The 26318-nt window shown below is 50.3% G+C and overlaps 1 protein-coding gene across 15 annotated transcripts in view; it reads right to left on the reverse strand.

The window, feature by feature from the left end:
- Window positions 1-1441: 1441 nt before the first annotated feature.
- The window catches only part of DLGAP2 (DLG associated protein 2), a 697194-nt gene continuing 672317 nt past the window's right edge, over window positions 1442-26318 (reverse strand). For all 15 annotated transcript variants that reach the window (XM_077884865.1, XM_077884877.1, XM_077884866.1 and 12 more), the window contains 4 exons: window positions 24699-25108; window positions 15875-15966; window positions 11444-11596; window positions 1442-8060 (listed from right to left, as the gene is read on the reverse strand). In XM_077884865.1, coding sequence (XP_077740991.1) covers window positions 7842-8060; window positions 11444-11596; window positions 15875-15966; window positions 24699-25108 — 874 coding nt within the window. In that variant the 3' untranslated portion in view covers window positions 1442-7841. The remainder of the gene's footprint in view (window positions 8061-11443; window positions 11597-15874; window positions 15967-24698; window positions 25109-26318) is intronic.

A 26318-nucleotide genomic window follows, 5' to 3' on the forward strand; every position in this document is an offset into this window, starting at 1 on the left:
AATCAACAAAAATAAAGAGCAGAAATCTTTCCAGTGTCCCCATTTTCAAAAGGCAACTCAGTTAAGATCTCAAATAGCGTACAGCAAGCTGAAAACATCTAAATTGTTGCAGCTGACTTTCTCTAATCATTGCTTCCTGTTTTGCCGCTATTATCACTTTTAATCAATAGGCCGTTTTGAGGGAACCTTGTAGCTCGTGGGAAAACCGCGTGGGAAGTGCATTCCCGTGTATCCCGGCCCCCGCCCCACTCCCCGGCACAGAGCACCTCACACTGGCGCCGTACATTGGTTACAACTGAAGAACCAGTAGTAACTCATTTAAAATGAGTATTAGAGAACTTTGCACTTTTGCTGACTTCTGGGAAAACAGTGCTAAACCATATGTGGATAAGCATGTAATGCCAAGTAAGTTAAAACTCTCTTTAAGGGATTATGGGATTAAAATGCATATATATAAAAGCCTTCTTTTTGCTAGTTACAAGTGTGTTATAGAAAGAAATGGGGTAAGTGGAGAACTCAAATACGAGGTATGCGTTCTGAATTTCTTTTAGAAATGGTTTCTCTTGGGTGAAAACTTCTATAAATCACGATTGTTGCCAAGGGGGTTCCGTGATCAGGGCCCCTGTATGGATTCAGCTTCCGCAGGGATGCCTTGCCCACTGGGTGGCTCTCATGAGGAGGATCAGAAGTGAGACCCAGTGGTCCCGACATTCACCAGAGACTCTTCTTGTCCGTCTTTTGCCACGTCCAGAGCACGTGGATGGGAGGAAACAGTACGAAGCATGGTCCTGGATGAACGCGGGGCGTCAGGTGCCCTTGAGCACGGGCTCCTCCTCCTCAGGACCCCCCATTGTTCTTGCTCCTCGGGGGCTGCAGGGTCAGACTCAGGAGGGGAGCCCTACACTGACATGGTCAACAGGCAGGAGGAGGAAGCCCAGGCTGCCTTCTGACCACACAGGCAGCAGGGGAACCAGTGAGTAGCCCGCACGGGGAAGAGCCTGCTCCCCGCCCCAGGAGATGCAGTGCGCCGCAGGGCTGGCTGGTGGCAGGGACTCCGGCCCGGGCAGGGCGGGGGTGCGGCAGCCACAGCAGCCCTCCACCTGTCTCACACTGCAGCCTGGACCTGAGACTCAGCGTCATGACCTAACAACGGGTCTCTTCCCGTTGAAACTCAATAGAGTCTAAAACAACCATTAACTAAATGCCATAGTATTTATTAATTTTAAACTCATTTTAATCTGTGCCATTTTTGCATACATATGAAATCTGTAGCCTTAATAAATGTCCATTTCTTCTTTGTAGATAGAGAAATTGAGGATATTTTGACAACGAAATATAGAACGGGGGAAGGGTGCTATCATTCTGCGATAAAATTCTTTGGTCTATATAAGTTTTCTGAGTTTAAAATAACACGAGAATTCACTCCAATAAAAAGTAAACATTACTTTTCTCAAAAAATTTAATTGCAGAACTATTTACAAGAGGTGAACACCAGCAATACAGAGATCAAATGAGAGAGGCATCATCATAGAAGAGTTATGGCACGTTTTTCTTATAATCAGCTGAGAGTGAAGAAAAAAAAAAAGTCATGAACACGGAGAACTCAACAGAACCTGGTAGTACCTTGAAGAAACGACCAACATTCTGATCAGAAGTTATCAACAAGAAGCAAGAGGTGGCGGTGATGGATCGCATACTGTACATTCAGGTTAGGTATCCCGCATGCTACTAAATAGAATTTATCAAAAGAACCATAAAAGCATGAGAAAGAGAATTACATAAAATAGTTTAATTCCAGTGAAGGGTAACTTTGTACAGATGTTGAATATTTGGCACTCTGTTCATCCTCATTGTCGATATGATTTCATATGTATATATATTTATATATATATATATATTTATATACTTTTTTTAAACCTTTAACTAAACAGCTAGTTTCCTGGTTCTAACATTCCTTGAATTTCTATAGGAGGCATTGAATTTAGTCCTTAGGCCACACCTGGGTATTTTGGCATGTAACATGGAGGCGGGGGTGTGAATTGGTCTCTAGACAGGAAGGACCCGTCCGAGAGGAAAGTGGCTTAAGCGTTTGGAAATCAGAGTTCAAAAGTAGCCTAGGATTTACTACCTGTGGGGGAAACCTTTGAATTCAGCAAACCAGTTATAGGTGGAGGGAGAGACACACATGCTGAGCCCTTTGAACGTGATATGATCCTAACGTTGGAATGGCAAGGGCTGGGTGGTGGTCGTGAGATTGGGCAAAACCAAAGGATGGGTGGGTGGCATCCACAGGGAACCACACACGGCCTCAGCGCTTCCGTCGAGGATGTTAGCAGAAGGGTAGAGCACACTGCCTATGGAGACTACCGTCTACTGGAAAGAGAGAAATTTGTACTTAAATTGGCACAAGAACCTGGCACACGTCTTTCATCATCACCTCTCCCCCACTCAGTACATGAAAGCTCGGACCCCCAAGCTCCCAGGTTCGGAATAAGCACCCATGATAAAGAGTCACATAAAATCTAAGAAAGTAGGGCGGTAAACCTGTGTTACCTTAGTTTGTGTCTATACAAAATCTTTTAAAAAGTAGTGTTATAGTAGGTAACTAACATTTCCTCTGCAAAGAAGTCCTCTGTCTTGTGTTTAGATTGACACTTGAAATAATTTCTTTTACTGCTGGATAAAAATGCCAGGGTTAGGGGGAGCGATTCATAGACTTATACTTTTCAATGTTGTGGGATGAAAAGATGTCATTTTCTTGGAGCGTTCCCACGGACCACTTCTGCATTCTCCGAAGCGTGAAAGAGAATCATGACAAGAAGCTGGATTTAGGAGGGTAGCTTTGCACACGTTCGGCAACTTTGGTGAATCCATCTGATTCCGCTCTTGGCGTGCTCCCAAACGACGTTTTCCTTCATCCCTGGAATGTCTCGCTGGCTCTCTCTCCACGCATCCAAGACGCAGCCGATCTTACGCGACGGTGAGAACACGGCCTAATTCTGGTTGGTGCTGGATCTCTGAGATACGCACGAAGGGACCTGACTTCCTTCCACGAACTTCCCACGCCCGGTGGAGGGGGTACCGCTGGAGGAGGGCCGGCCTGCCTGGAGGCCCTTAGAGCCCACACGACAGCAGAACTCCTAATCTATCTAGGAGGGAGACAAGGGACAGGAGAAACAGACGGGAAGCCTGGTCTGGCTGATGCACCACCAGGGGCCAGCTGGTCTGACCAGCGGCTAGAGATTCTGAGCTCACCATTCACTCCCGAAACGCTGTGCAGCCACTCTGTGCGCGGGGCACGTGGCAGGGCATGTGCAAGGCACCTCTCCTCCAACATCCTTGGCTGCCCACACCGGACGGTGACCATCCGCACAGCACGGCGACCAAGGCGGGCCCTGCGGCGAAGGCACCGGACCTGCCCGACCGCACGGTGAAGGCCTCGGAGTGCTCCAGCCGCGTGGTGGACAGGGTTAGCACTCAGCAGCCCACCACATTCTTGATCTCTTCCACTTGTGGTTTTCTGATCTGGTTTCAGGTTCTGGAATCCCGTACTCAACCCAAACTTTCAAACAAGTGTAAACAAATGTGCAGATAAAAACAAGAGAGAACCCTCAGGAAGTACCAAGGGGCTACAGATCGGAAACCACGGTCTACAACTACTGATGAGTACATTAAATTTGCAATAAAAAGAAAAAAAAAATCAGTGCTCAAGCCTTGAGAAGAAAGCAGCACACGGGGACAGGCAGGATTTAACCATTTAGGCCTGATTCTGGGGGACTGGACTCGACACTTGTCGGCAGCAGCGTTTCTTTTCAGAAGCGGGGGTCAAATGCCATACCTAGGTGCCCTCCCTCGTGGTCGTGCAGGCTGGACGGGCCTTGTTGCTACGTTTCTTGCTGCCGCCGCCGCCGCCGAGAAGCCAAGGCCCCACACTCATGCACAGCAGCCTGGCCCCTCTGTGCAGCCTGGGGACGCACATGCTCCTCAGCTCACCCCAGGCACTGGACCGATGTCCACGAGGGCTCCTGGGAGCCAGGCTGCTGCCCTGCCCAGCATAGGGTGGCTCAGCAGGAGCCGCGTCTCGCCTAGGATGCTCTGCGGGGTCCGAATCTCTGGGCCACACGAGGTCCGGCTTGACTGACTTTCTGGCGCAGACCGGGATCCCTGCTGGCCACCGGGAGGTCTGGTCCCAGCCAGGGAGCTGCTCTGACGGGCGCCCGCTGTGCAGTCCCCGTGGGCATCTTGACCAATGGCTGCAGTGCAACGACTTTCCAGAAAGCCCATCCCGCGGGTGAGGGTGGCCGTGCAGGTGGGCAAGCACACAGCGTGGGGGGTTTTGACCAGAGTGAAGGAGACTGTGCTCAGAAAGGTGAAACTCGAGGTGAGGCAAGCAGGGAGGCTGACACAAGGCGGCGACGGCAGCCCGTGCGTTGTGTGCTCTGCGCTGGTCCGCCCGCCTGCCCGCTGCAGGTCTGGCCACCTCCACGGGAGCCAGCAGGGCGAGTCCCTCTACTTTGCGGGTCACTGATTTTCTGGCTACGTGTATGTGTGGTGGTTGTTGTTTTAAAGAGGGACCCCATATGTGATGTTTTCCTCTAATGATACACTTTGCTATTTAACGTGAGACGTCTTTAGTGTTGATCCGGAGGTGAACACGCCAGCATTTCCTTTTAAACAAAAATGTGAATTTTTGGTATCATACAACAGTTCCACTCTTCATACACCATTCTAAGATGGTTCTATGAATTTGCTGAGAAAACATGGTAACAGCAGTTACCAGTCACAAGGCTTACGTTACACACAGCGATGACCGATGAGGACGCGTGAGATGAGATCGACTGAAAGTGCTCTTGTTAACAAGTGACATTCACCTTTTCTGGGTTCTGTGAAACTTCAGGATGGTGTTTATCATACCTGTGTTTTGGGTCTGAAGGTTAATGAAATCCTTCAGCATGGGGTTGTCAACCGGCTGCTCTGAGCAAAATAATTTCTTATTTTTGGAAATTTGCGGTTTCGCTGAATCTCCCAGGGAGGCAGCAACGTGAGCTTTGTTCACGGTGACGTCGTGCAGCAAGGGGCGTTTTCACTGCCCACAGCCTCCTTCTATCAGAATTCTATCCGAACCACGGTGAAATGGTCACACTGAAGCTCTGTAGCCGGCATCGGCTGGAAGTGCCCGAAATACATTAGCTTCACCGATTAACACAAGTATTATAAACAGTTTTATTTCTCTTTACACGTACAATATGTAAACATGGCTTATCGTCTGCATTTCGTGGTGGAATGTCACCTGCATGAGAACTGAATATTGCACTTAGTCATGTAGCATGACAGGTAACACTGCAGCAGGCCCTGGCTGCGCGTCCGTCACATGACCTTCTTTGGGACTCGGTGGACCAAACAGGGGTTTGTCCCCCCCGTGCGAATCAATGGCTGCTGTCAAATTTAGTTGTACGTTAATTTGCTCATCTAGGGAGGGTTTAGGCTAAGACTTTTGGGGATCTTAAGATAAAAAATGAGTATACAAAACATAAAAAAAAAAAAGCTAAATTCAGTGAGTATTTTCATTCAAGTGAGGATCAGAGAATCTGAGATCGAGAATAATTCTTGTCTAATTTGATAATTTTTTGTTCTATGTTTTGTACAAGCTCAAGGAAATGGGATAAAATGCATCAGCTGCCGGTAGATACAGGGGTGTCAGCAGGCTGGCGAACGTGTATGCATTTTACATTTCCTCTTACTAGGAGTCTACATTGACTTGACTTTTCTGTGGTTATTTCTAAAGAGCATTTCATCTTAAATAATACATCATTTTTAAAGTCTAAAATGCCAGTACTTGCAAATACACTTGTTCTTGACATAGTAGAATGACTATAAGAAGAAGCATCATCATTGTACACTACTCAGGATTTAGGTATTTATTTAGGTAGAAAAAAATGCTTTGAATACTCTGGGGAAATAGGGTTCATTTATAGAAGAATATTTCAGGGATTTTATTTTTTTGCATTTTTCAAGGATATACATTCGTACTGATTTTTGCTTCCAAATATATTTTAAGGCTGTTTGGTAGGAGATACCAGATATGAGGCTCAATTTACAGGGTTTTGTTCTTAGGGAATCCTTAACTACTCAGCTTTAAAAAAGTAAAACTTTGAAGCTAAACATGCTTTACTATCCACCGTGCTCCAATGAACCCCATGCTTTGTGGAATGTGAGTATGAGGAAAAGGAGGACTGCAGGCTGAGCCGAACCCCGACGGGCGAGGGCCCCACCGCGGGCTCTCCAAGACGTGGTCGCCAGGCTGCAGCGGAGCGGGGGACATAAAGTGCGGGTCAAGCTGAGGGGAGAAAGTGCTACGGTAGGTGAGTCGGGGCTGCCCCGCCGTGCCGCACACCTGGCGCCCCGCGGGCCAGCCGGGCCTGTGTCAGGGGGACACACCCGTCTTCAGGAGCAGTCCTGCTCTCACCTGACGTTACAGTGAGGACTCCGAGTTTGGGACTGGAAGGAGAAATGTGACAGGCTCTTCCTCCAAGGACGTGTCTGAATGGGGACACATGGAGCATTGGAATGATATAGTCACGGCGTCTGAATCTAATTGTACCAATGGAAAGCCTTTGTGTTCAAATCCTTTCTGCTTTTCTGCGGTGCCAGTCAGAATCCCGAAGACTAATTTCTTAAAGTCCACAGCTGGAAATCACCGTATGTGACTTTTTTTTTTTTTTTGTCATGTCTAAAACAGGCAAGAAGTATATTCTTGACTTTAGCAATACTGCATAGGACAAAAGAATTCTGGAAAAATACAAATGTAAACTACATTTCTTCTTTACCATTTAAACTGAGATATACTTACCACTCACATTCGTATTTCTTAAACTTTTTTTTACAACATCACAACTGTCATTTGAAACAAGCAAACATTTTTTTAAGGGTACCCTGGAAAGTCAACTGATAGAGCAGTTTGAGAATATATATATACATCTATAAAAAAAATCACATGTCCATAAATGGGGACACTAAAGACGAGACTTGCGTGATAGAAGTTACAAAGGAATAAGACAAACAATGACGCTTGCATCAGAATGAGGGCCATGCTTTTTCTTTTCAGACTCCTGCTACAGGACACCCAGCCTTTCGTGAGGCTTGGATCTCTTTGCAGATGTCACTCCCTCGTGTAAATGAACATTCGGCTTATGTTTTTGATTGTGTAGATGCTGTGCTGGGTAGTTTCAATGGGTTCAGACGTGGCTCCCCCGGGGTTTCTGGAGAACCGGGTGGCAGGGAGCTGGGTGGCTGGAGAGATGGCTTCTCATCCCCATAAACTTGGCACAAGGACCCCGGCTTGGGGTCCACTGGATTTGGAGAGAAGCGCCCCCCGGGGTGGGGCGGGTCTGTCTTCCCGCCCTTCCGGCCTCAGCATCTTCCTCCACGGTGTGTGCGGGGAGTCTGAGATGCGCCCACGGGTTGCTATTTGTTATTCTTGCCTCTGGTTATCACACGATTTATAAAAATATAAATAACAAACTGTAAGCCGGGTTCCATCTCGAGAGGGGGTTCTCGTGACCCCCCGAGGACAGAGTGGATCGGGTGGGTGGCCCTGCGCCTCACCGTCGCGGTCGCAGCGGACTGGCAGTCAGACGACCCCGCGATGAGGAGGAAGCAGCGGGTGTTCGGGCTGCGAGCGTGGCAGGCGGAAACCAAAGCCTTCCAGAGCGTTCGTGGTACAGGGGACACCACGGGGCGCGTTCGGTGGAGACACGAGACGAAAATGACCATGTTGGGGAGAAACTGTACAAGTGTTTCCTTACAAAGCAAAAGGGGGAAGAGGGAGGGCCGCCCCGACCCTAGAGACGCGTCTGGGCCTCGGGGATGTAGATCTCGATGCTGTCTGCGCGCTCCGAGGCCGAATTCTGGCGGAACGAGGCCGCCCTCTTGGCAGCCAGGAGCCGCCTCCGGGCTTCTTGCCGCTGTCTGTCCGGCAGGTCCAGAGACTTTTCTCTCGTGATGGGAAATTTCCCTTTGGGAGGCTTCTTTGGTATCGGAGGGGGGACCTTTCTTTCTTCCTGGAAAGCATCACAAGTCAAAGTCGGGGAGATCAGGGGAGGTCAGCACCAGCCCGGGAGCCTGGTACCGCATGGGGTGACTGCACGCGGCCAGGTGCCACCCAGGTGCCCGCGCCTGCCCACCCTGCGTCCTTGCCCGTGACCTTGCCACCTGCCGGGGGCATGCTGCCCATGACCCCTTCACCTCCTTCAGCGGCGGGGACATGGGTCTGGTCTTTTTTTTTAAAGGTGGGATCAAAGAATCTCATATGTCCAAATTGAGGAGTTGTCTGCATAAAGCACTGCCTTTTTTTTTTTTTTTTTAAAGATTTCATTTCTTTACTCATGAGAGACACAGAAAGAGAGAGAGAGGCAGAGACACAGGCAGAGGGAGAAGCAGGCAGGGATCCTGACGTGGGACTTTCCGCTAAACCGCTGAGCCACCCGGGCTTTACACGTAAGGAGCTAAATCCAGCACCAGAACACTGTCTCCTCATTCCTGATTTATTTTATGTGGCCAGATAACTGTCTCTGCCATCTGAGCATTGGCAAATGCTCACTATTTCAAGGCCTCCAGTGTCCCAGGTACTTTGGAAGATGCCAGTTGACATCCCTGTCACATGCTACAGTCTTTTTTAACAGACTCAGGATTCTAAGGACCTTCATGAAAACCATCTTATGTGAGGGAACCATTGGCCAAATTCCCTATTATGGCCCTAAACCCCCTTGACATTAACTAGATAGATAGATAGATACATGATAGACAGATGATAGATGATAGAGTTCTCAGCTTGGTAAATAGATGCAAATAATTACTTCTGATCTTTAGCTCATGCTCTTTTTTTTTAAAGATTTTATTTATTTTATTTGAGAGACAGCATGAGCAGGGGGAGGTAGAGGGGGAAGCAGACAACCCTCTGAGCAGGGAGCACAACCGGGGCCTCGGGTCCCAGGACCCCAGAGTCACGACCTGAGCCGAAGGCTGACTGAGCCACTCAGGTGCCCCTTGGATGACGTTCTTAAATAAGTTGAGAAAACAGGTATGTGCCTTTTCTAGAAAGCTCCATTCCATAGTTCTGCAGCAGATGCAATATGCGGTGCTTGTTATTGTTCTGGAGGAAAGTCTGTGTCCCAAACCGCACTGCGTTATTTACGTGTGTCCTTCCCAGCAGAGGGTGACAGAGCTGTACACAGCTGATCACCCTCTCCCAGGAAAGGGTGCCCAGCATAAGGCCCAGAACCCCTTCCTTTTCTAAGCAGATATTTAGTTTTGGGGGGAACCCCCACCCCGTGTCTTTCTCCCTTCAGCCTCTGCAAAAATCCAAATGGGCCAGACGTGCTGGGACGTTGTGGAGATGGTGCAGCTTGCCATGCAGGGTGGACATGGATGGCAGGAACTCCCTGTGCTGCAATGTTGGATTTGGTAGGAAGATGGTTCTGGTGTTTGACACTTTATTCCCATGGCTTATTTTAAAATGACTTGGACCACAAAAAAAAAAAAAAAAAAAAAAAGGGTCAGGGGGTCATCTGGATGGCTCAGTCAGTTGAGTGTCTGACTTTAGATTTGGCCTCAGGTTATGATCTCAGGGTTATGGGATCCAGCCCTGTTTGGGCTCCTCCCTCATAGACTGTGGAGTCCGCTTGGGATTCAGTCTTTTTCTCTCTATTCGCCCCTCTCCCCACTCCTTCCCTCCCTCTCCCTCTTAAAAAAACAAATTAAAAAAATTAAAATGACGTGGACCAGCAGGAATGACTCCTTCCTGACTCTTGGGCAGGCATCTATGACGATGGAGTAATTGGTTTGTTAAAACTTTCAGCTCTTTCAGTTCTTGTGTTAAGCATATGACTGTATCTACCTACTTCTTTTCACTTGGTAGCCTCTGAAGTATGGGGCTGCAGGAGACACACATGAGTAATTCTTGTGGGAATCTCCTATTTCTTTCTTTTTTATTTTTTAAAGATTTTATTTATTCATGATGAGAGAGAGAGAGAGACAGAGAGAGAGAGAGAGAGAGGCAAAGAACATGCAGAGGGAGAAGCAGGCCCCATGCAGGGAGCCCGATGTGGGACTTGATCCCGGGTCTCCAGGATCATGCCCTGGGCTGAAGGTGGTGTTAAACCGCTGAGCCACCCAGGGATCCCCATGAGTCTTCTATTTCAAGGGGCTCTCAGCCTCCAGGCGTCCATCCCATGGTTGGAGAGGGTCGACCAGGTGGCCCTGCAGATCTACAGCGAGCAGGGGTCGGGAAACACAGGGCACGAGGCCTCTATGTGAAAGAGCCGCTCATGGTCTGCACACTGCATCGTGTGCACCCTCAGCAGGAGGCTGTCTTCAGATAAAGGACCATGGCTTAGGTAGAAGGGCTTGTATTAGTTGTCAGAAAACTAGAAGTGATTATTGCAAATCTTTAGACTAGTTTAGTGAGTTCTATTTTTAGTATTTTATTAGAATAACACTTTCATTGGCAGTCTTTACTTTTGATCCCCTTCACTTCAAATCCAAACCATAAATAGGACTTGCTTATGTACCACCGATGGCTTGCTGACAGCCTATGGCTCCCTAGTCCCCTTTGCCCCGCTGTGTAAGAGGGGATCAGTCGTCTGCAGTGGCGTCTACGGCATCGAGCCCAGACGTCCACCAGGATGGTTGGCGGCACCTTGTGGGGAACAGTGATGATGACAATGATGGCTTCTGTTCCAATTAGCCACATAACAGTTCTCCACCACAGACTAACCCCACTGCCCCAAAGCATGTTGGGTTAATTTCATCATTTTATTTTGATAACGTCTACCTAGAAAATCAGATTATGATTACTTAGATTGTCTTTAAAATGTGTTAGGAAATCAATGTGTTTATTGCTGAATCAGATCTGCCTATTAGCCCTACTAAAGATGACATCTGCGGGATATCGCAGGATCCTGATTAGTGGAAACTTTTAGCCTATTTAAGAGACAAAGCCAAGAGATCTATAGGAAGTTTACATTATCAAGCCGTTCAGTAAAGCTCAAAACGCCTTGTCTGCAACTGGAGATAAGCAACTAAAAAGTTTATCTACATCAGAAGCAGTCTTGGGACCAGATCTCAACCTTTCCCTGTGGAAATCATCTTAGTTTAATCCAACTAAAGGTATGATGATAATTCAGAGGGTTCCCCTACGGGAAATGAGGCTGCAGATCTGCATGTGATGTTTCGCTTGTGTCCGAGAGATACAGCGAGGAAACAAGTGCTATTTGCTGCACCTGCGGTGAAGGCCCTTCCACCACTGTACACATGTGCATGGATGACAGTTCAATCCTGCCACTAACCTAAGGCCAGGACGCACATCCCAGTGGAGCAGCACTTCCCTGCTGGGAGGGAGCAGGGACCAGGCTGTGGCGAGGAGCTCCCGCGGGGGCAGACTTACCTGTTTTTCCGGAGACTCTATGATCTTCCAGGCATTGAGCTTCAGCTGCTGCAGCTCATCGAACTTCATGCTGACGTCCTCGATGGAAAGCTGTAGCATGTCCCAGTAGCCTGCCAGGTCCTGGGACGTGGGTCTCGGCATGGCGCTGGGGTCCTGCAAACACACAAGCACGACTCAGAGCCTGCTCTTTCCTGCACGTGCCTTTCAAGGAGTCGGATTAGGGAGAAGCCTGGCTAATATGAGCTCTGATGCCAATATTCGGGGGGGACCCACACAGATCCAGTACCAGTTTATACAAGCATTTGCTGACATACTTCACACCCATAAATATGAAAAGCCAACATGCTGCGTGAGCCCAACTCACACAGCGAGACTACTCTACATAAAACTCTAATAGTGGCCACACGTCACCGGACATTCCCCCAAGCCCACAGAATGCACGACACCAAGAGTGACCCTGGTGTAAAGCATGGACTCCTGGTGACCACGACGCGTCCACAAAGGTTCGTTGATTCTAAGTAAAGCACCTTCTGCTGGGGATGCTCATAGTGCTCTGGGGGCGGGGGGCAGAGGCAACGGGAAATCTCGCTATCATCTCGGTTGCGCTGGGAACTAAACTGCTCTAAAACAATAAAACCTATTAAAGAAGATCCATGTAGTATATTCACTCATTTCGTTTTGAAAATGCTTTCATAGTCTTGAGGACGGTGTGAATATCAAAGTTTCCCAGCGCTGGGCAGTTCCTGAAGCAGTGGGGCAGCTGTGCTCTCTGCCTCCCTGGGCGATCGTTCTGCAGACCGGTGGCCGGACAGGCACACGTGTCTGGTGGCGGTGGCGAGGTTCTGTTTCTGTTTGCTCTCTGACAGATCTTGGCGCTAATTCCAATGGCCAGGGACACTCTACAAATGCACCGTGTGTTTACTTTGCTCCCACGCAGAGTCAAAGGTACACAAGGAATTCATGGACAAGTCCCTGCACGCACAGGGGACACTGCTGGGCCACAAGCCGGCAGCTGGGTGTGTTCATAATTTCTGCGCATGGTCTGCATTTAAAGTTGGGTAGCTTTCCAAGATTGGAGGCACCTGTCCAGCCCTTTCCCACACCACCTGAGGCTGGCAAGCAACCGCGGCCCAGCGGCGCCTCCGTGCCCTAGGCAGGAGTCACCCTCTACCCACCTGGAGGCACATGGCGCTGAGACCCCTGGGTTAAGTGTAAAATGTGCAATTTTCAGCTTACTGGTAGGTTATTCACAGTAGGCACAATGTCCTCTACCTGGGTCTTGGTCCCTCGGGGCGGCTGGAGGGGACCCCACAGAGGGCGGCTTGCGGACAAATGTGTGCTACTCTGCTGGAGGCTGGGCGCCCCGGATCAGGTCCCAGTGTGGATGTGATCTGCGGAGATCCTTGTCCAGGCGGCCGATTTCTGGCTGTGTCCTCACGTGGAGGGAGGGGCTGTGGGTGCTGTGGAGTCTGTTTCATAAAGACACTGACCCCATTCGTGGTGGCTGCACCCCAAGGCCTCATCACCACCCAAAGTCAGCACCTCCTAATGCCATCGCACTGGGGGGCAGTGTCTCACACGTGAATTTGGGGGGCACGTTCAGTCCATAGCACATCAGACTGATGGCATTTGTCCCAATCCTGCTGTGTGGACCGGCAGGCAGCCTGTGCAGGTGAGGGCGGGAGGGAGGAGAGCTGCTGCTCCCGATGCCGCGTCCAGCTGGCTCGTCCGTGGAAGCCCGGGGGGGCGTCGGCGTCCACAGGGTGACTGGCAGTGGGCTTGCGGGTCCAGCTGGGCTTCCGGGAACAGGTGCTCGCTGGGCCAGGCCGCCCTACCCTGCAGGCAGCACGGTCCACCGGGTGCGGGCTCTTCCCCTCCTGTGAGCCTGAGCTCAGCCCCGGCTCGTGAAGAAAACCAGGACAAACCTGTTGCCGCGGGGCCACGGTCTGGCCGGGACAGAGCAAGACCCAGGACGCACCCCGCGGCCTTCGGGGAGGCGGTGGGCTCCAGGAGGCTTCTCCCATGGAGTCTCTAAGGGCTTGTTGTGTTCCTGTCTCCTGGAAGACGTCCCAGACACAACGAACCTTCTTTCTTGCCGTGGGTTTGGTGGGGAGACGCCTGAACGTGGCTGAAGGAAGCAGCGGGGGGCGCCCTGCGATCTCCGGGGTCAGGGTGCCGGGCTCTGGTCATGTCTTCAAAGAGAAGAGCTAAAGAAGCTTTCCTGGTGAGCTGCAGCCTCCACGGACAGGAGCCTTCACCTGCCTGGGGTGGCTGGGCACAGCCAGGATCTGCCTCCGTGCACGCCCTCTACTCTCTTCTGGGGGAGCTGCTTGCCTCTGTGTCCACTGGACATTCGGGGGTCATGAAATGTTCATCAGCCTGTTTCTAGATGTCAGCAGTGTGCTCGCCTTCCTCCTCCTCCAGCAAAGCAACACGGTGCTCTTTCCCCATGAGAGTCACGTCACCGAGAGTTCACGCGGCTCGCTTCCCGCCATCAGAGGTCCCCGTGACACGGATTCTGGGGCTCCCATGTTCTGGGCCATTGTCCTCAGAAGGGTTGGGAAGCCTGGCCCAGGGCACGCACAGGGTCACGGAGGTCTGAAGGGGACTCTGGGGGGGATGCTGCAAGGCTGGTCAGGGAGCCCCTGGATGCCTACGGCTCGAGGGCAGGTCTTCTTAGCCTTGTCTGCATCCTCATAATGCGATGAATCACCCCTACATCCTTGCCTTGAAGAATCTCTGCTTCGTTCAATCCATTCTAAACATCGGGGAGGGGCTCTGGCTTATTTTCTGGGGTCCTTCCTTTGATTGAAAACTAGCTGGTCCCCTAAATCTCCTCTGGCAGCTAGTAATGCTGCTTGGGACCTTGGACAAAGCCACCCGCCTATGCTCCAGCACCTCTGTCGGCCTGGCCTACCTCAGACACCCACCCTCTCTAGCAACAAATGCTGCAGACTTGGTTTTTTTTTTTTTTTTTTTTTTTTGCTTGTTTATTTGTTTTTTGGTCAAATCCTCGGTAGAAGCCAAGAGAAAATGAAGCAGCCACAACACGTATTTCAAAACTCAAAAAGGATTTTTTAAAGATTAGCATAAAATGCAATCTGACATGTGTAAGAAGCATCAAAAATATTAGGAGGGGTGATTTAAAATCTACTATTAGCTGCTTCTGGCACAGGGGACAGGGACATTTTATAAGCTTGCAGAATGTTTTACATGTCTTTACTGCATGTCGGGTGCTTTAGGTAATGAGTTCCTGAAGACAGTAACTACCTGTGCTTACCCGACTCAGTGTAGCTCGGTACAGAGCTACGTAAAGGCCTAAATCCATTCCCTCAAAGGCAGTGATCGAACAGACACAGAGGAGGCGGCAGGGACGTGCTCGCTGAACACGGTGAGCGGGCGCTCCGCAGCCGCATGTTCCTTCCAAGGGACGCCAAACCTTCCTGTTCCCCTTTCCTAAATGTTGCTTATGACTTCATGTCACAGCAGACACAGGGGTCACTTTATACACTTTGTGATGAAATTCAATGGGGTTAACTGGAAAATATTAGAGACAATCCTAATTAAAAGGGATGAATTGGCAGCTCTCATGGGCTTTGCTCCCTTTGATGTGTAAGAACATTCTGTAAATTCACGTCTCCTTGCAAATTAAAACAGCAAAACAAGACAAAGTGAAATCACCAAGCGCCATCACTACCACGATGCACAGACCTACTTGTATTTTAATGAAATGTTTGCTCTGAAAGAAATCAATCTACCTACGAAATAGCCTAGATAGGAATGTGAACACTGCTCAGTTATTTCTACAAATGACATTAAATTGATATTTTCTTTAAAGAAACATGTGTGTACGTGTGTGTGTGTGTGTGGGGGGTCTCTTTCATGAAGACGCAGCAAGTACATATACGTAAGCGTATCTTTTTTTTTTTTACGTAAGTGTATCTAAACATACACGTGGTTTTTCTTTTTCTTTGACGTTCAGGACGATCAGAGCCAAGTTTAACGCCAACTGTGTTACCTATTCCTGGTATATGCATTTCACTCCTGGCAATGAAATATGAAGCCCTAATTGTTCCACGATCCCTTCTGACTCTCTTTGCCATTGTGAATGTGCTGCTTTGGGCCATGTCATGTCGCGGTCTCCGTCGGTGACATCTGCCCCACGGCTCTTCCTGTCCTGCCTCCCTCCGGAGGCTCCCAGGCAGGTGGACACGCAGCCGGAGGTGCCCCAGGGCTTGGGGGGCCATCTCCCGTGCCACCTGCTCCCTCTCCCCCAGCACTGCCTCGCCGTGGCCTCTTCACCACCCTGAAGCCCAACCCGGGCAGCACCTTGCCCTCGTCCCTGGTCTGCAAAATCCCAGGTAATGTTCTCAGACCCGAGCGGAGAGAGTGGACACAAGGGAACCGAGGTCCCCCCGAGGATTTGCTCACCATGTTCTGTTGGCACAGCCAGTAAAACTGCTGGAACTTCTGGGACATCAGAAGCTGCGCGCTCCCCACAGCACTCCTGATTTTACCAAGAACTGCAGACAAAACAAAACAAAAAACAGGTTTAAAACTGGGTCCATGGAAAACGAAAAGCAAGAGCATCACATGAAAGGAGTAAAGTGCAAAAAGCATGAGTTACTCTCCCCCTTTCCTGAAGATGAAAACCTTGAATCTACTGTGCTGGGCACGTCCCCTGACTGAAGTCTGTTCCCGTCTGTCTCATGTCTGATTCTTTTTTTTTTTTTTTTTCATGTCTGATTCTTGAGGGAAATCCAAAGCTGTCCACGTAGTAGCAGCTGTTGGGCTATTGCTCGTCAGTGTTAAGACGAGTGGAGTCTGGAAGATGGTCTATACCGCAGGAGGCTTCTCCTTTTTTGGGGCACTGAGATGGGGAACTCACTGAGGTGAGTGCCCCAAACAGGAGATGCTGCTCAGATGAGCCAGACAATATGGCACAGGCAGGAATAAAAAAGACATTAAGTACTGCTTGCTTCTTACGGGCTCCATGAATGAAGATGTTAACTCCTAATTTCTAGAAAACCACATTGATCTTGGCTACCTCCCTGGACGCTAGTGAGTAACCTGCTAGGGTGAGCACGCCTCTCCTGGGAGGGCAGGGGCTGCGCAGGGACAGGCCGCAGGTGCGTGGGACCCATCCGCTCCCACCCGCGGCTCCTGCGGCGGTGGCGGTCACCGGTCACCGCCTTGGGCCCACTCGCCAGCCCATCCAGCACGGACGTCCACGGGGACGACGTCCTCCCACGCCTGGGAGCCCGCTGCCACGGGCGACAAGTCTCCACGTGACTTCTAAGTTGTAGGACTTTAATCCAACAGCACTTTTTAAAAAAATTTTTTTATTTATTTATGATAGTCACAGAGAGAGGGAGAGGCAGAGACATAGGCAGAGGGAGAAGCAGGCTCCATGCACCGGGAGCCCAACGTGGGATTCGATTCCAGGTCTCCAGGATCTCACCCTGGGCCAAAGGCAGGCGCCAAACCGCTGCGCCACCCAGGGATCCCCAACAGCACTTTGCAATACAAATCAGTAATACGGTTTTGTCAGCGGACAGGACTGCAGAAGCGTAGGGATGAGCATCTCTGCAAGCCAAGCCGTGTGCGTGGGGCCCGGGGGCTGCTGCTGTCCAGGCGCCTCCACGCCTGCCACCTGTCCCCGCTCTCGTGCCTGCCCGGCTGCCCGTGGCGCCATCGTGACTTGGGAAATAGAAGCTTTGGAAGGTCCCGGCTCGTGTGACTCTCAGGCGCCGCAGGGACCCCTCCTGCGCTGCGCCCTGAGCCCGTTCACCCCGCCTGCGGCCGGGCATGCCCCCCGCCGCCCAGAGCCACAGCAGCCGGGCCAGCAGGTCACCGAGGCCCTTGGCTGCCGGTCGCCGTCGGAGCGGAGGCAAGAAGCATCGCGCTCCTGTGCTCACGGGGCCACCCGTGTCGGACACGTCTGGACTCCGGGTTCATCTGAGGAGGGCGGACCAGAGCTCGTGTCCTGGTGGCTCGTCTGGAGGTCCGTCCTGTCCTGTCCTGGTCCCTCAGGAGTGCCCGGGGTGCCCGTGCTGGCCCACGGGGCGCACTCGGCCGCCGAAGCCTGGGCTCTGCCCCCCCTCGACCGGCACGATCCCCAGACCCGAGTGATGTTACCAGGCGGCCTCCAAGCCCAGGACCCGTGAGGCTCACTCGCTGTGCCCAGGCTGCTGAGCCTTTGCCTCGGCCTTGCTCTGGAGGAGCCTCAGAGGCCACGGGGCCCACGGCCTCAGGATCCGAGGGACGAGATGCTAGGAAGCTGCAGGACCGGAGGCCCTGAAATAACCCGTGGGCACGCCCAAGCCACGTGGTGACCTACCGGGGCCTCCACAGGGCAGTGGGGCGAGCACAGCATCTGTTCCCTGAAAGGGGAGCATCTGGCATCATGTGCAACATGTTTGCAAAATGACTGTCTGCAGGACAGGACATTGGACTTAAATGCTTCTTAATTTAATTTCTTTTATTTTCTTGTCTATCAGGAACTCAGATTGCTATTCCCTGGGGTTTTATTATTAACATTTTCACACATACAGAAGATCTGAAAGAAAAGTGTCCACATCACTTAGAATCAGCAATTAACAGTTTGCCACGTGTGCTTGTTTAGTTGCCTGAACCATTTGAAAATAAGCTGTAGCCAGTCCGTCACCTGCCATTATCCCGTGCAGCCATCCAGTCCTTGTCATTCCTAAGGAGCAAATAATTCTCTCGTGTATCTAATTCTGCACTGCTTCTAGAATATTAAAAAGGACTTTAGCACATGTGACTTTTAATAAAAGTGAATATACATTGGATGACATTGTGGCATCCTTTCAGGCTTGAAAAAATATCTTCATGCATCTTGATACCCGGGCCTGGGTGTGTTCTGCAAATCCATTTCAAGAAGGGCTTTCCCCGCTGAAACCCACCTCTTGGATCTGATTTCCCAGAAGGGAGTGGTGGCCAGGACCCCAGGAGAAGGCTGTGCAGGGGGAGGGGAGGGCCTGGGGCTCAGGACTGAGTGTGCCCTGAGGACAGAGAGGGGGCAGGTGCTGGAACAGAGAGAGGGCAGGTGCAGGGATGGGGGGGGAACGGTACAGGGATGGAGGGGGACAGGTGCAGGGATGGGGGGACAGGTGCAGGGATGGGGGTAGGTGCAGGGATGGGGGTAGGTGCAGGGATGGAGGGGGCTGGTGCAGGGATGGAGGGGGCAGGCAGGTGCAGGGATGGAGGGGGTAGGTGCAGGGATGGAGGGGGCAGGTGCAGAGATAGAGAGGGGAAAGGTGCAGGGATGGAGGGGGCAGGTGCAGGGATGGGGGGGCAGGCGCAGGGATGGGGTGGGCAGGTGCAGGGAGGATGGCGGTGGAGCACAGCCAGAGCATCTCCTCAGAGCGGGGAAGGCACTTTATCCTCCACTCACATGTTGATCCCCCAAATGGAACACGTTTCTCTAGCTCTGGTCTCACTGCTGCCCAGTGGAGGAATTATCTTTGTTTCGAAAAGCTGAATTTCCACTGTAACCTGGGAGACTGATGGAAGACTTAAAGGGAGTTGGTCCGGTCGGGCCATCACTGCAGGAATACACAGAAGGGACGGATAAATGTTCTCCTCTGCACTGACAATGTTTCCCTAAATGGGAATTAGAATTCAATCAGTTTTATGCAATTTGAAGTTTCGCCCCCTAATTTTCATATTCTTCTTAAAATGTAGTTCAACAGCCGTATTCTTATAAAGTACTTCGATTTAATCTTTGACACATCATGGGCAATACCCTGGTGTTGATTTAATGTAGTGAAGAGTCGTTATAAAGGGTGTAAATTGATTATTGCTCGGGAGAGACAATGAACGTCGAAGAGCAGCTTGCTAAGGGGGGTCCGCAGCTCCAATGCAAGCACCGTCCCGTAATTGCCAAGATTTTGAAGTAGAAAGTTCAATTTATTCTTTTCCACTATACTTCCCTAATGTCATAGTTTAGACACTTTCTTTCAAGAGCTGCAGATAAGGGCTAATGCTCACCAGAATGCAAATTTACAAAGAACCTGATACAATGCTTGCCTTTGACGAACAAAGAAATTTGATTAACTCACTTGCTTTTTTATTTTTCACGCACCTTCTACAATTCCCAATTCTTTCTAAATTCTCTATGAAATGCCAGGATGTTTACACCATTCTTTCAGAATCCGAAGTTGATTTTTGTGGAATTCACAGAGTCTGAAATGATCATTGAATATTTACTTCCTGTCTGATCTGTTGGTTCCTCTGCGGCTGACTCTGTGCAGCAAGCGTGGGAAGATCGCTGCTCCACCGACGACCCCCTTCACGGTCTCAGGCGTTACCATTCTCATGTTTATCGAGCATGTGTTTCTGTGTCTGCTCCCGTTTCACGTGGCCGTTTGTTGCGTGGCACGGGCGGGCCACGCCCATAGGCACCTGCCCATCAGAAGGTGGGGGGTGGCGGCTGTCCCCCGTGCCCTACGCTTGGCAGGTCCCCCATGTGCACGTGGCATCCGCTCTGCTCAGGGCGGTCTCCGTTATATTTGCTTCTTCACAGTTTGTCATCTTCTCTGCTGATGCGGGACATCCAGGCAAACTGCAAATACAGGGCAGCTTCTCTCCAGCCCATTGCCTCCCCGTCCCCCTGAGTTCAGGTTGCCCTGAGCCATCTGTGCCTCTTCCCTGCACCCGCTGCACAGTCTATGACCTGGGTGTCGCTCCCTCCAGAAGTCACGGCTGGGAGTGGTAAAGAGGGGCCCTCAGGTGAAGGAAGCACTAGAGACCCCGGTCCCCGCAGCCTCGGGGTCTGTGGTTCTACACATCCGACCAGGTGGGGTCAGGTTATTAGGTCCTTTGGGCACGAGAATCTGCCAACACCTGTCCAAAGACCTCACTGCCGAGTACCTTACATGGTTCATGTCTCTGTGGACCTACTGAAGGAAAACTTCGTGGCTTTGGGACCATTGCTTTTATCTCAGAAAAACGCCCTATTTGTTTTGTTTCACTTTATGCCATTTACCCATCGGGTTTAACATGACTAATAGAAAAATCCCCAAGTGTCAGTATAGCAATGGTTTATAATCCTTCCAGAATGGATCTTTCAATAACCCAACAATAGGAAGCCTGCATGAACAGGACTTAACTTAAACCAGTATTTATTGGGGCTCATGAGAGTTTTTATTAACCGTAGAAGGTTGAATGGGTCTAACTTCATTCAATCGGTTCAGTAAGCTGTGATTATAAAATTATAATTTTGGGAAGAAATTATTTTATGTGATGGAAATTTTAATATTCGGACCTCGGAGTTCTAGTTTAACAAGCCATTTAACTTAATCTTTAGTCTTTAAAGGTGCCACCACCAATAAACCTATATCTGTTCTTACAGTTAGTGCAAGAATCAGAGGTTATGTTACTTTTTAAAAATTATTAAGAAAACATTGAAACTTGATTAATATCGTGCTAGTTTTAATGCAAAGCATGCAGAAGGATATAATAAATGTTATGTCATTTCTGACCACAAAAAGATCAAGACATCCAGGCAACTTCAGGAAAGAAATCAATAAAATCAGAAAAAGTATCAATTGGATCCATTCTGTTTTCTGCAGCCAAGTCCTCCAGCAATGTGATCATATTAGTTACTAAATAGTACTGGGAAAGCCACCCACCAAACAATATCATTAGCTGGTATCTGCACAACCGGGAGGACACAGGATACTCCCAGCCCCTAAGTGAGGGCAACCAGAGGCCTGGGAAGATTTCGGGTGCTGTGCTTGTATGAGGGTGTGAGCAGGAGCATGAGCATCCTTGCTTACGAGGACTGTCCATGCTTCCACCCTCCCTTCCCTCCCATGTCTCCACTGCAGAGCACTTCAGGCCAGACACCATCGGGGGATAATAAATGCACCTGATACTATCACTGCATTCAAGGAGCTGAAGGTCTCCGATGACGGCGAGGGGCAGAGCTTTGGAGAGACACCGCGGCTGTCCCGTCCTCCGAGGAGCGCACGTCCCCAGACATGGAGGTGCCGCAGCAAAGGGGCTCCTTCCCACAGGCAGGTAGACGCGCCGTCTGTGCCAAGTGAAGTCTCGAGACGGGGGCTCCTGTCGGTGGGCTTCTTTCCAACACCCTCCGCTCTCGACTCTTCTGCTGCTCAGCTGAGTCCAGCTCCCCAGGAGGCCCAGCACATGCCACCTTCTTACTACCTTCCCCGTGGAAAGCGTCTCACACCTGTGAGTTTCCAGAGCTCCATTCTGCATGTCTCCCACCACACGTGATGTGTTCTGCTTGCTATGAATAGTCCTGTCCTGGTCCCACTGCTCTCGGTCACTGCAATCCATGTCTGCACTGCTGGTCACTCCCCGCCAGCCTACGGTCTATGCGGCGGTGGCAGGCTGAAGGCCCGTATCAGTAAATATCCGTTGAATGTTTACATTAATGCGAGAATCCAAGAAGAAGACCCCAAAGTTTAAAAAAAAGGTGTTTAGGGAATTGCTACTGACAGGCAGCAGGAGGTCACTTTCTGCTATAGCTGGCTGAAGAAGAACGTGCTCTCCAGACGTCTCACGTCAGGGCAACTGAAATCTAAATACTGTATTTCCTGAGGGGATGGAATCTTGGGGCTGATCTGGGTCACTGCAGGCCACCAGAGTGAGTTCTGTACACGGTACCTTTACGCACCATCCCCAGAGCATTTCTGAGTGCCCCTGGGACAAGGCAGTCACCACCTAGCATGATGAGGCTTCAGCACCAAAGCCTTTAGATCTTTGGTGTTTAGTCTGAAAAGCAGTTTGCCCCCTTCTCCCTCTTAGTGTCCAGTGGCTAAGTGACGATGACCTACGTCTACATTTTATCAGCTCCGGGATCCTCTCTGGAAACTAAACGGGTGTCCCCCCAGCTATGGGGGTCAGTGGAGCACACGGCCGAGCCTGGGACTCAACATTCCTAAAACAGCAGAAGAAGGTAGTCCACAAGACCACAGGTGGGAAGGAAGCCACGCAGGGAGCGGGTTTCCAGTAATTTAGTAACTTCGGGCAGCACTGCTTTTGACAGGAGTTGGCCCTGACCTGGCCTCTCGACTCCATCCCGCACTGTGGGATCTGGGGCAAGATATTAACCTCCTTAGGCCTGGGTCTCCTTATCTTTAGGATGGCGATGTGCTCTCTGCATACCACACCACGGTGAGCACTGAACGAGAGCAAAGAACTCATAAAATTTGGCACGGGATTTGAGCTCAGTACGCGCTGGCTTAGAGATCTCTTCTTCTAAAACAATATCCTTGGAAAATATGAAGGACATCCTACATACGGAAAACTGTGATCCTGCTCTGTGTCACCTTCCAAACACAGCAGCGGCTGGCGTCTCCAGCTGTTGCGCACACAAAGGGAGACCAGCACTTCTCGGATGTGTCCTCAATGGTGTGAACTCAAATGATGACAGGATCAAATTGATCGATGCCTTATGGAGCCGAGACCTGACATCTCCGAGCCTTCCTCCTACCTCCTCCTCGACCGTGTTCTCTGTGAAGCCACAGGAAGGGGAGCACACCCCGAGTGCCCCCCAGCCCACCCCCCGCAGGTCTGCACCTGCCGACCCTGGGACACAGCCGGGGCTGACCGCCTAACCCTGATTTCGCATCACCTTAGGCAATTTAGTTTTTCTGTGTTTTGTCTTTGTGATAAAAGTTATAATCCCTGTGACCATTAAAACGATTTTGCCAGTCTGAAAAGCATACTGACAAGTGAGAAAACGCTGCAGGAAACGGGTGATTTTTAAATATCAGAACGGTGAGTCACCACCCCACTAAATGTACCCTAAACAGATAATAAATTTGGACAAATGCATGTGGACAGTCTGAGACACCCATCGGCCACAGCCCGCTGGGGAGCAGGTTCAAATTCTTCGCCACGGCAATGGCCCCTCCAAACCACTCAGGGTCTAATATCTACCCAGGTAAACAACGTGTGGAATTTGATGATTAAGAGAGAAATGTGGGGAAAGATAATTAGTAATTTAAAGGCAATCTCTCTCTTCATAGGTTAGCACTGTAAGTCCTAACAGCTAGAGAGCAACACACCAATTAGTTTCCTAATTTATGGATCCTGCAGCCTTTTACTCTGTAAGCTATGTAAAGCCCATGTAAACTCATCTCTGTGTTTCCATTTGTAGGATGACTGACACGTTGTTCTATCACAGCAGCCATCTCGACACATAATGTCAGGGCACAATTCCCAAGGATGTCACCTATCCTCTTGAAATGGATAATTTAGGGGCATCTTGGGGGCTCAGCGGTTGAGCGTCTGCCTTTGGCTCAGGGCATGACCCCGGGGTCCCAGGATCGAGTCCCGCATCGGGCTCCCTGCATGGAGCCTGCTTCTCCCTCTACCTGTGTCTCTGCCTCTCTCTGGGTCTCTCATGAATAAATAGATGAAATCTTAAAAAAAAAAAAAAAGAAATGGAGAATTCATAGCAACCTAGCAAATATACAAAGGAATTCACAGAAAAAAAGAAAAAATACTTTAAAGGGAGCAAGATCTGTTAGGTCAAGACATTCAGAGCCAGACGCGCTGTAGCAGATCTGCCCTGTGGGCCCCAGGTTGGGGCGTCACAGGGATTCCCGCTCAGCATGGGGCCAGGAGGGCCGGAGCAATCTCTGCTCATCTCCAACCTCTCCCTGGCATAAAGCCAACTCAGGGGCACCTGGGTGGGTCCGTCAGGTAAGTCCAACTCTTGGTTTGGGCTCAGGTTGTGATCCCAGGGTCCTGGGATTGAGCCCCCTAGTGGGTTCCCTGCTCAGTGTGGAGTCTGCTTCTCCCTCTCCCTCTGCTCCTCCCCAGCTCACATAGGCCCTCTCTCGAATCAATAAATCAATCAATCTTTAAAAAAATAAAACCAACTCAATTCCTTGTACACATGGGACAGTAAAGGTTCTAGAAACCCGTGGAAACACTCCACGTCAAGTCACTGCCAGAATTCAGGAGAATGGGTACGTGGGGAGAGGTACAGGACCCACCGAGCCACAGTCAGCGCCTGTCAGGCTCATGAGCTAATAAACCCCCAAAGGATCCCTGTGGACGCTTTGGCAGTTGCTTTTCTGTTCACTTACTTATCTGTTTTCTGGGAGTTGAGTGGGATGCGGTGGGAAGCACGTTTGTTTTAATCAACCCAAGAATCAGAGGTGGCTTCTCCCACTCACACTGCCATTTGCCCGTTTGCTCTACTGACCCAGGACCCGTGTCATACGCCGAGGGGAGGCTGTGCTCTTACTTTCCTCTGAGAGGTCATTCTCCTCTGCCTCTCGCTCCATGTCCTTACACCAGCCTTCCATCCTCTTCGTCTCTGTGTGCAGCAGCTTCACAAACCACGAGCCATCCCTCCGGCACGGGGACATCCTGCCGGTTTCCGCTGTCTCCATGGACGGCTCCAGCCAGGGGTCTGCAGGGGGCAGGGTGGCAGTGTCCACGGGGGTCCTGTAGTCTTCTCTGTAACTGAAGAGCCCCTGGGTCCGAACAGTTCTTACTGCCCCGTACTGGGTGGGCGTGCTGGGCTCCGAGTGCCGCTGGAAGGAGGGACCAAACTGCAGCCCTTTGTCCTCGGTGCTCACGGGGAAGCCCTCCAGCTCCAGGTCTGCTTGCACGGCGGCTGTCACGCTGTTTGAACGCTTGAAACGTCCGTGTCTGCGGAGGAGAGACGGAAAAGGAATGGAACTTTCTGAGCTGACTTTGTGCAGCAAACCCTCCCCGAGCTCACACGCGATACTCCTGCGCTGCCCCAAACAAATAACTCAAGGGAAAGAGGAAACTTTTCATCTTTTTACTACAATTTTGGTGTTTCAGCCATGAAAGAACATTGGGTTTTGCAAATGATTAACCTCTGACATCTACCTAAGTCTCAAGGCCTAAAAAATGCCCACTTAACCTCAAGCGCATCGCAGGAGGCCGTAGGGGTGACGTACTCCAGGAAACCCCTGCCTCGCACAGTTACTGCCCTTTACAAATACACTGCAAGTTCACAAAACTTCCCTGTGTTGCATCCAGGTAACAGGAAGGCTGTGTTGCTCCTTTTATGTAAATGGCTTCCGTACCCTACTGAGTTTCAGTGACACATTTCAGGGCATGAGTCTCTTCTCCTATTGGAATAACTTCATATCATCCCCATTAAGTCTCTTGTGCAAAATAAGGAATCCAAATTCCAGCTTTAGCAGGTGTTTTAAAAACATTTCCATCCCGTGTATTGGAAGGCCACCCGTTCCCACACAGTTACTGAAGTGATGGGCAGGAAAAGGCTTATAATTGGAGTCCGGATATCGCTGGGTGAGAACTGTATGTGTGGGGTGGGGGCGGGGGCATCCAAATGAACCTGAAGTATACATTTTGGCTTCTCACCAACTGAACCCTCATCTGGCAACAGCTGTGTGTGCAGCTGGTTAATGAGTCTGCCACTTAGTGTCTTTGCTGGAGGCAAGGAAGGGGAGAAGAAGCTGGTGATGGCAACGGAGGCCACCAAGCCCAGGTCCCCATGCAGAAGCCGTCTGCATCCTAAGTGGTCTACAGGGAACCTGGGAAGCCATTAGTTTCTGGTCTGAATTTCTCTGCAATCAAAATCTTTATTGGCTGGGTCCTAAAACCCTCCACGATGAGCTATGTCACCCGGGGCTTTGCCAACTAGACGCTAACTGAAGTTGCAGATGTAACGGTGCTCTCATTAAAATTAGTTATTTATGAAATTTACAAGATATATCTTTTAAATATAAAATAATCACCCTGTCCTTGTGACAAAGGTAACATTACTGTAATAGGCACCCCTGTATGTTTTGGTTTGAAATCATGCTGTAGCTAAGGTTTTCACTTTCTTTCTTCTCTTTCATTCACTTTTAACATCATCAGG

Source organism: Canis aureus, chromosome 36 (genome assembly GCF_053574225.1).
Source record: "Canis aureus isolate CA01 chromosome 36, VMU_Caureus_v.1.0, whole genome shotgun sequence".
Lineage (NCBI taxonomy): Eukaryota > Metazoa > Chordata > Mammalia > Carnivora > Canidae > Canis > Canis aureus.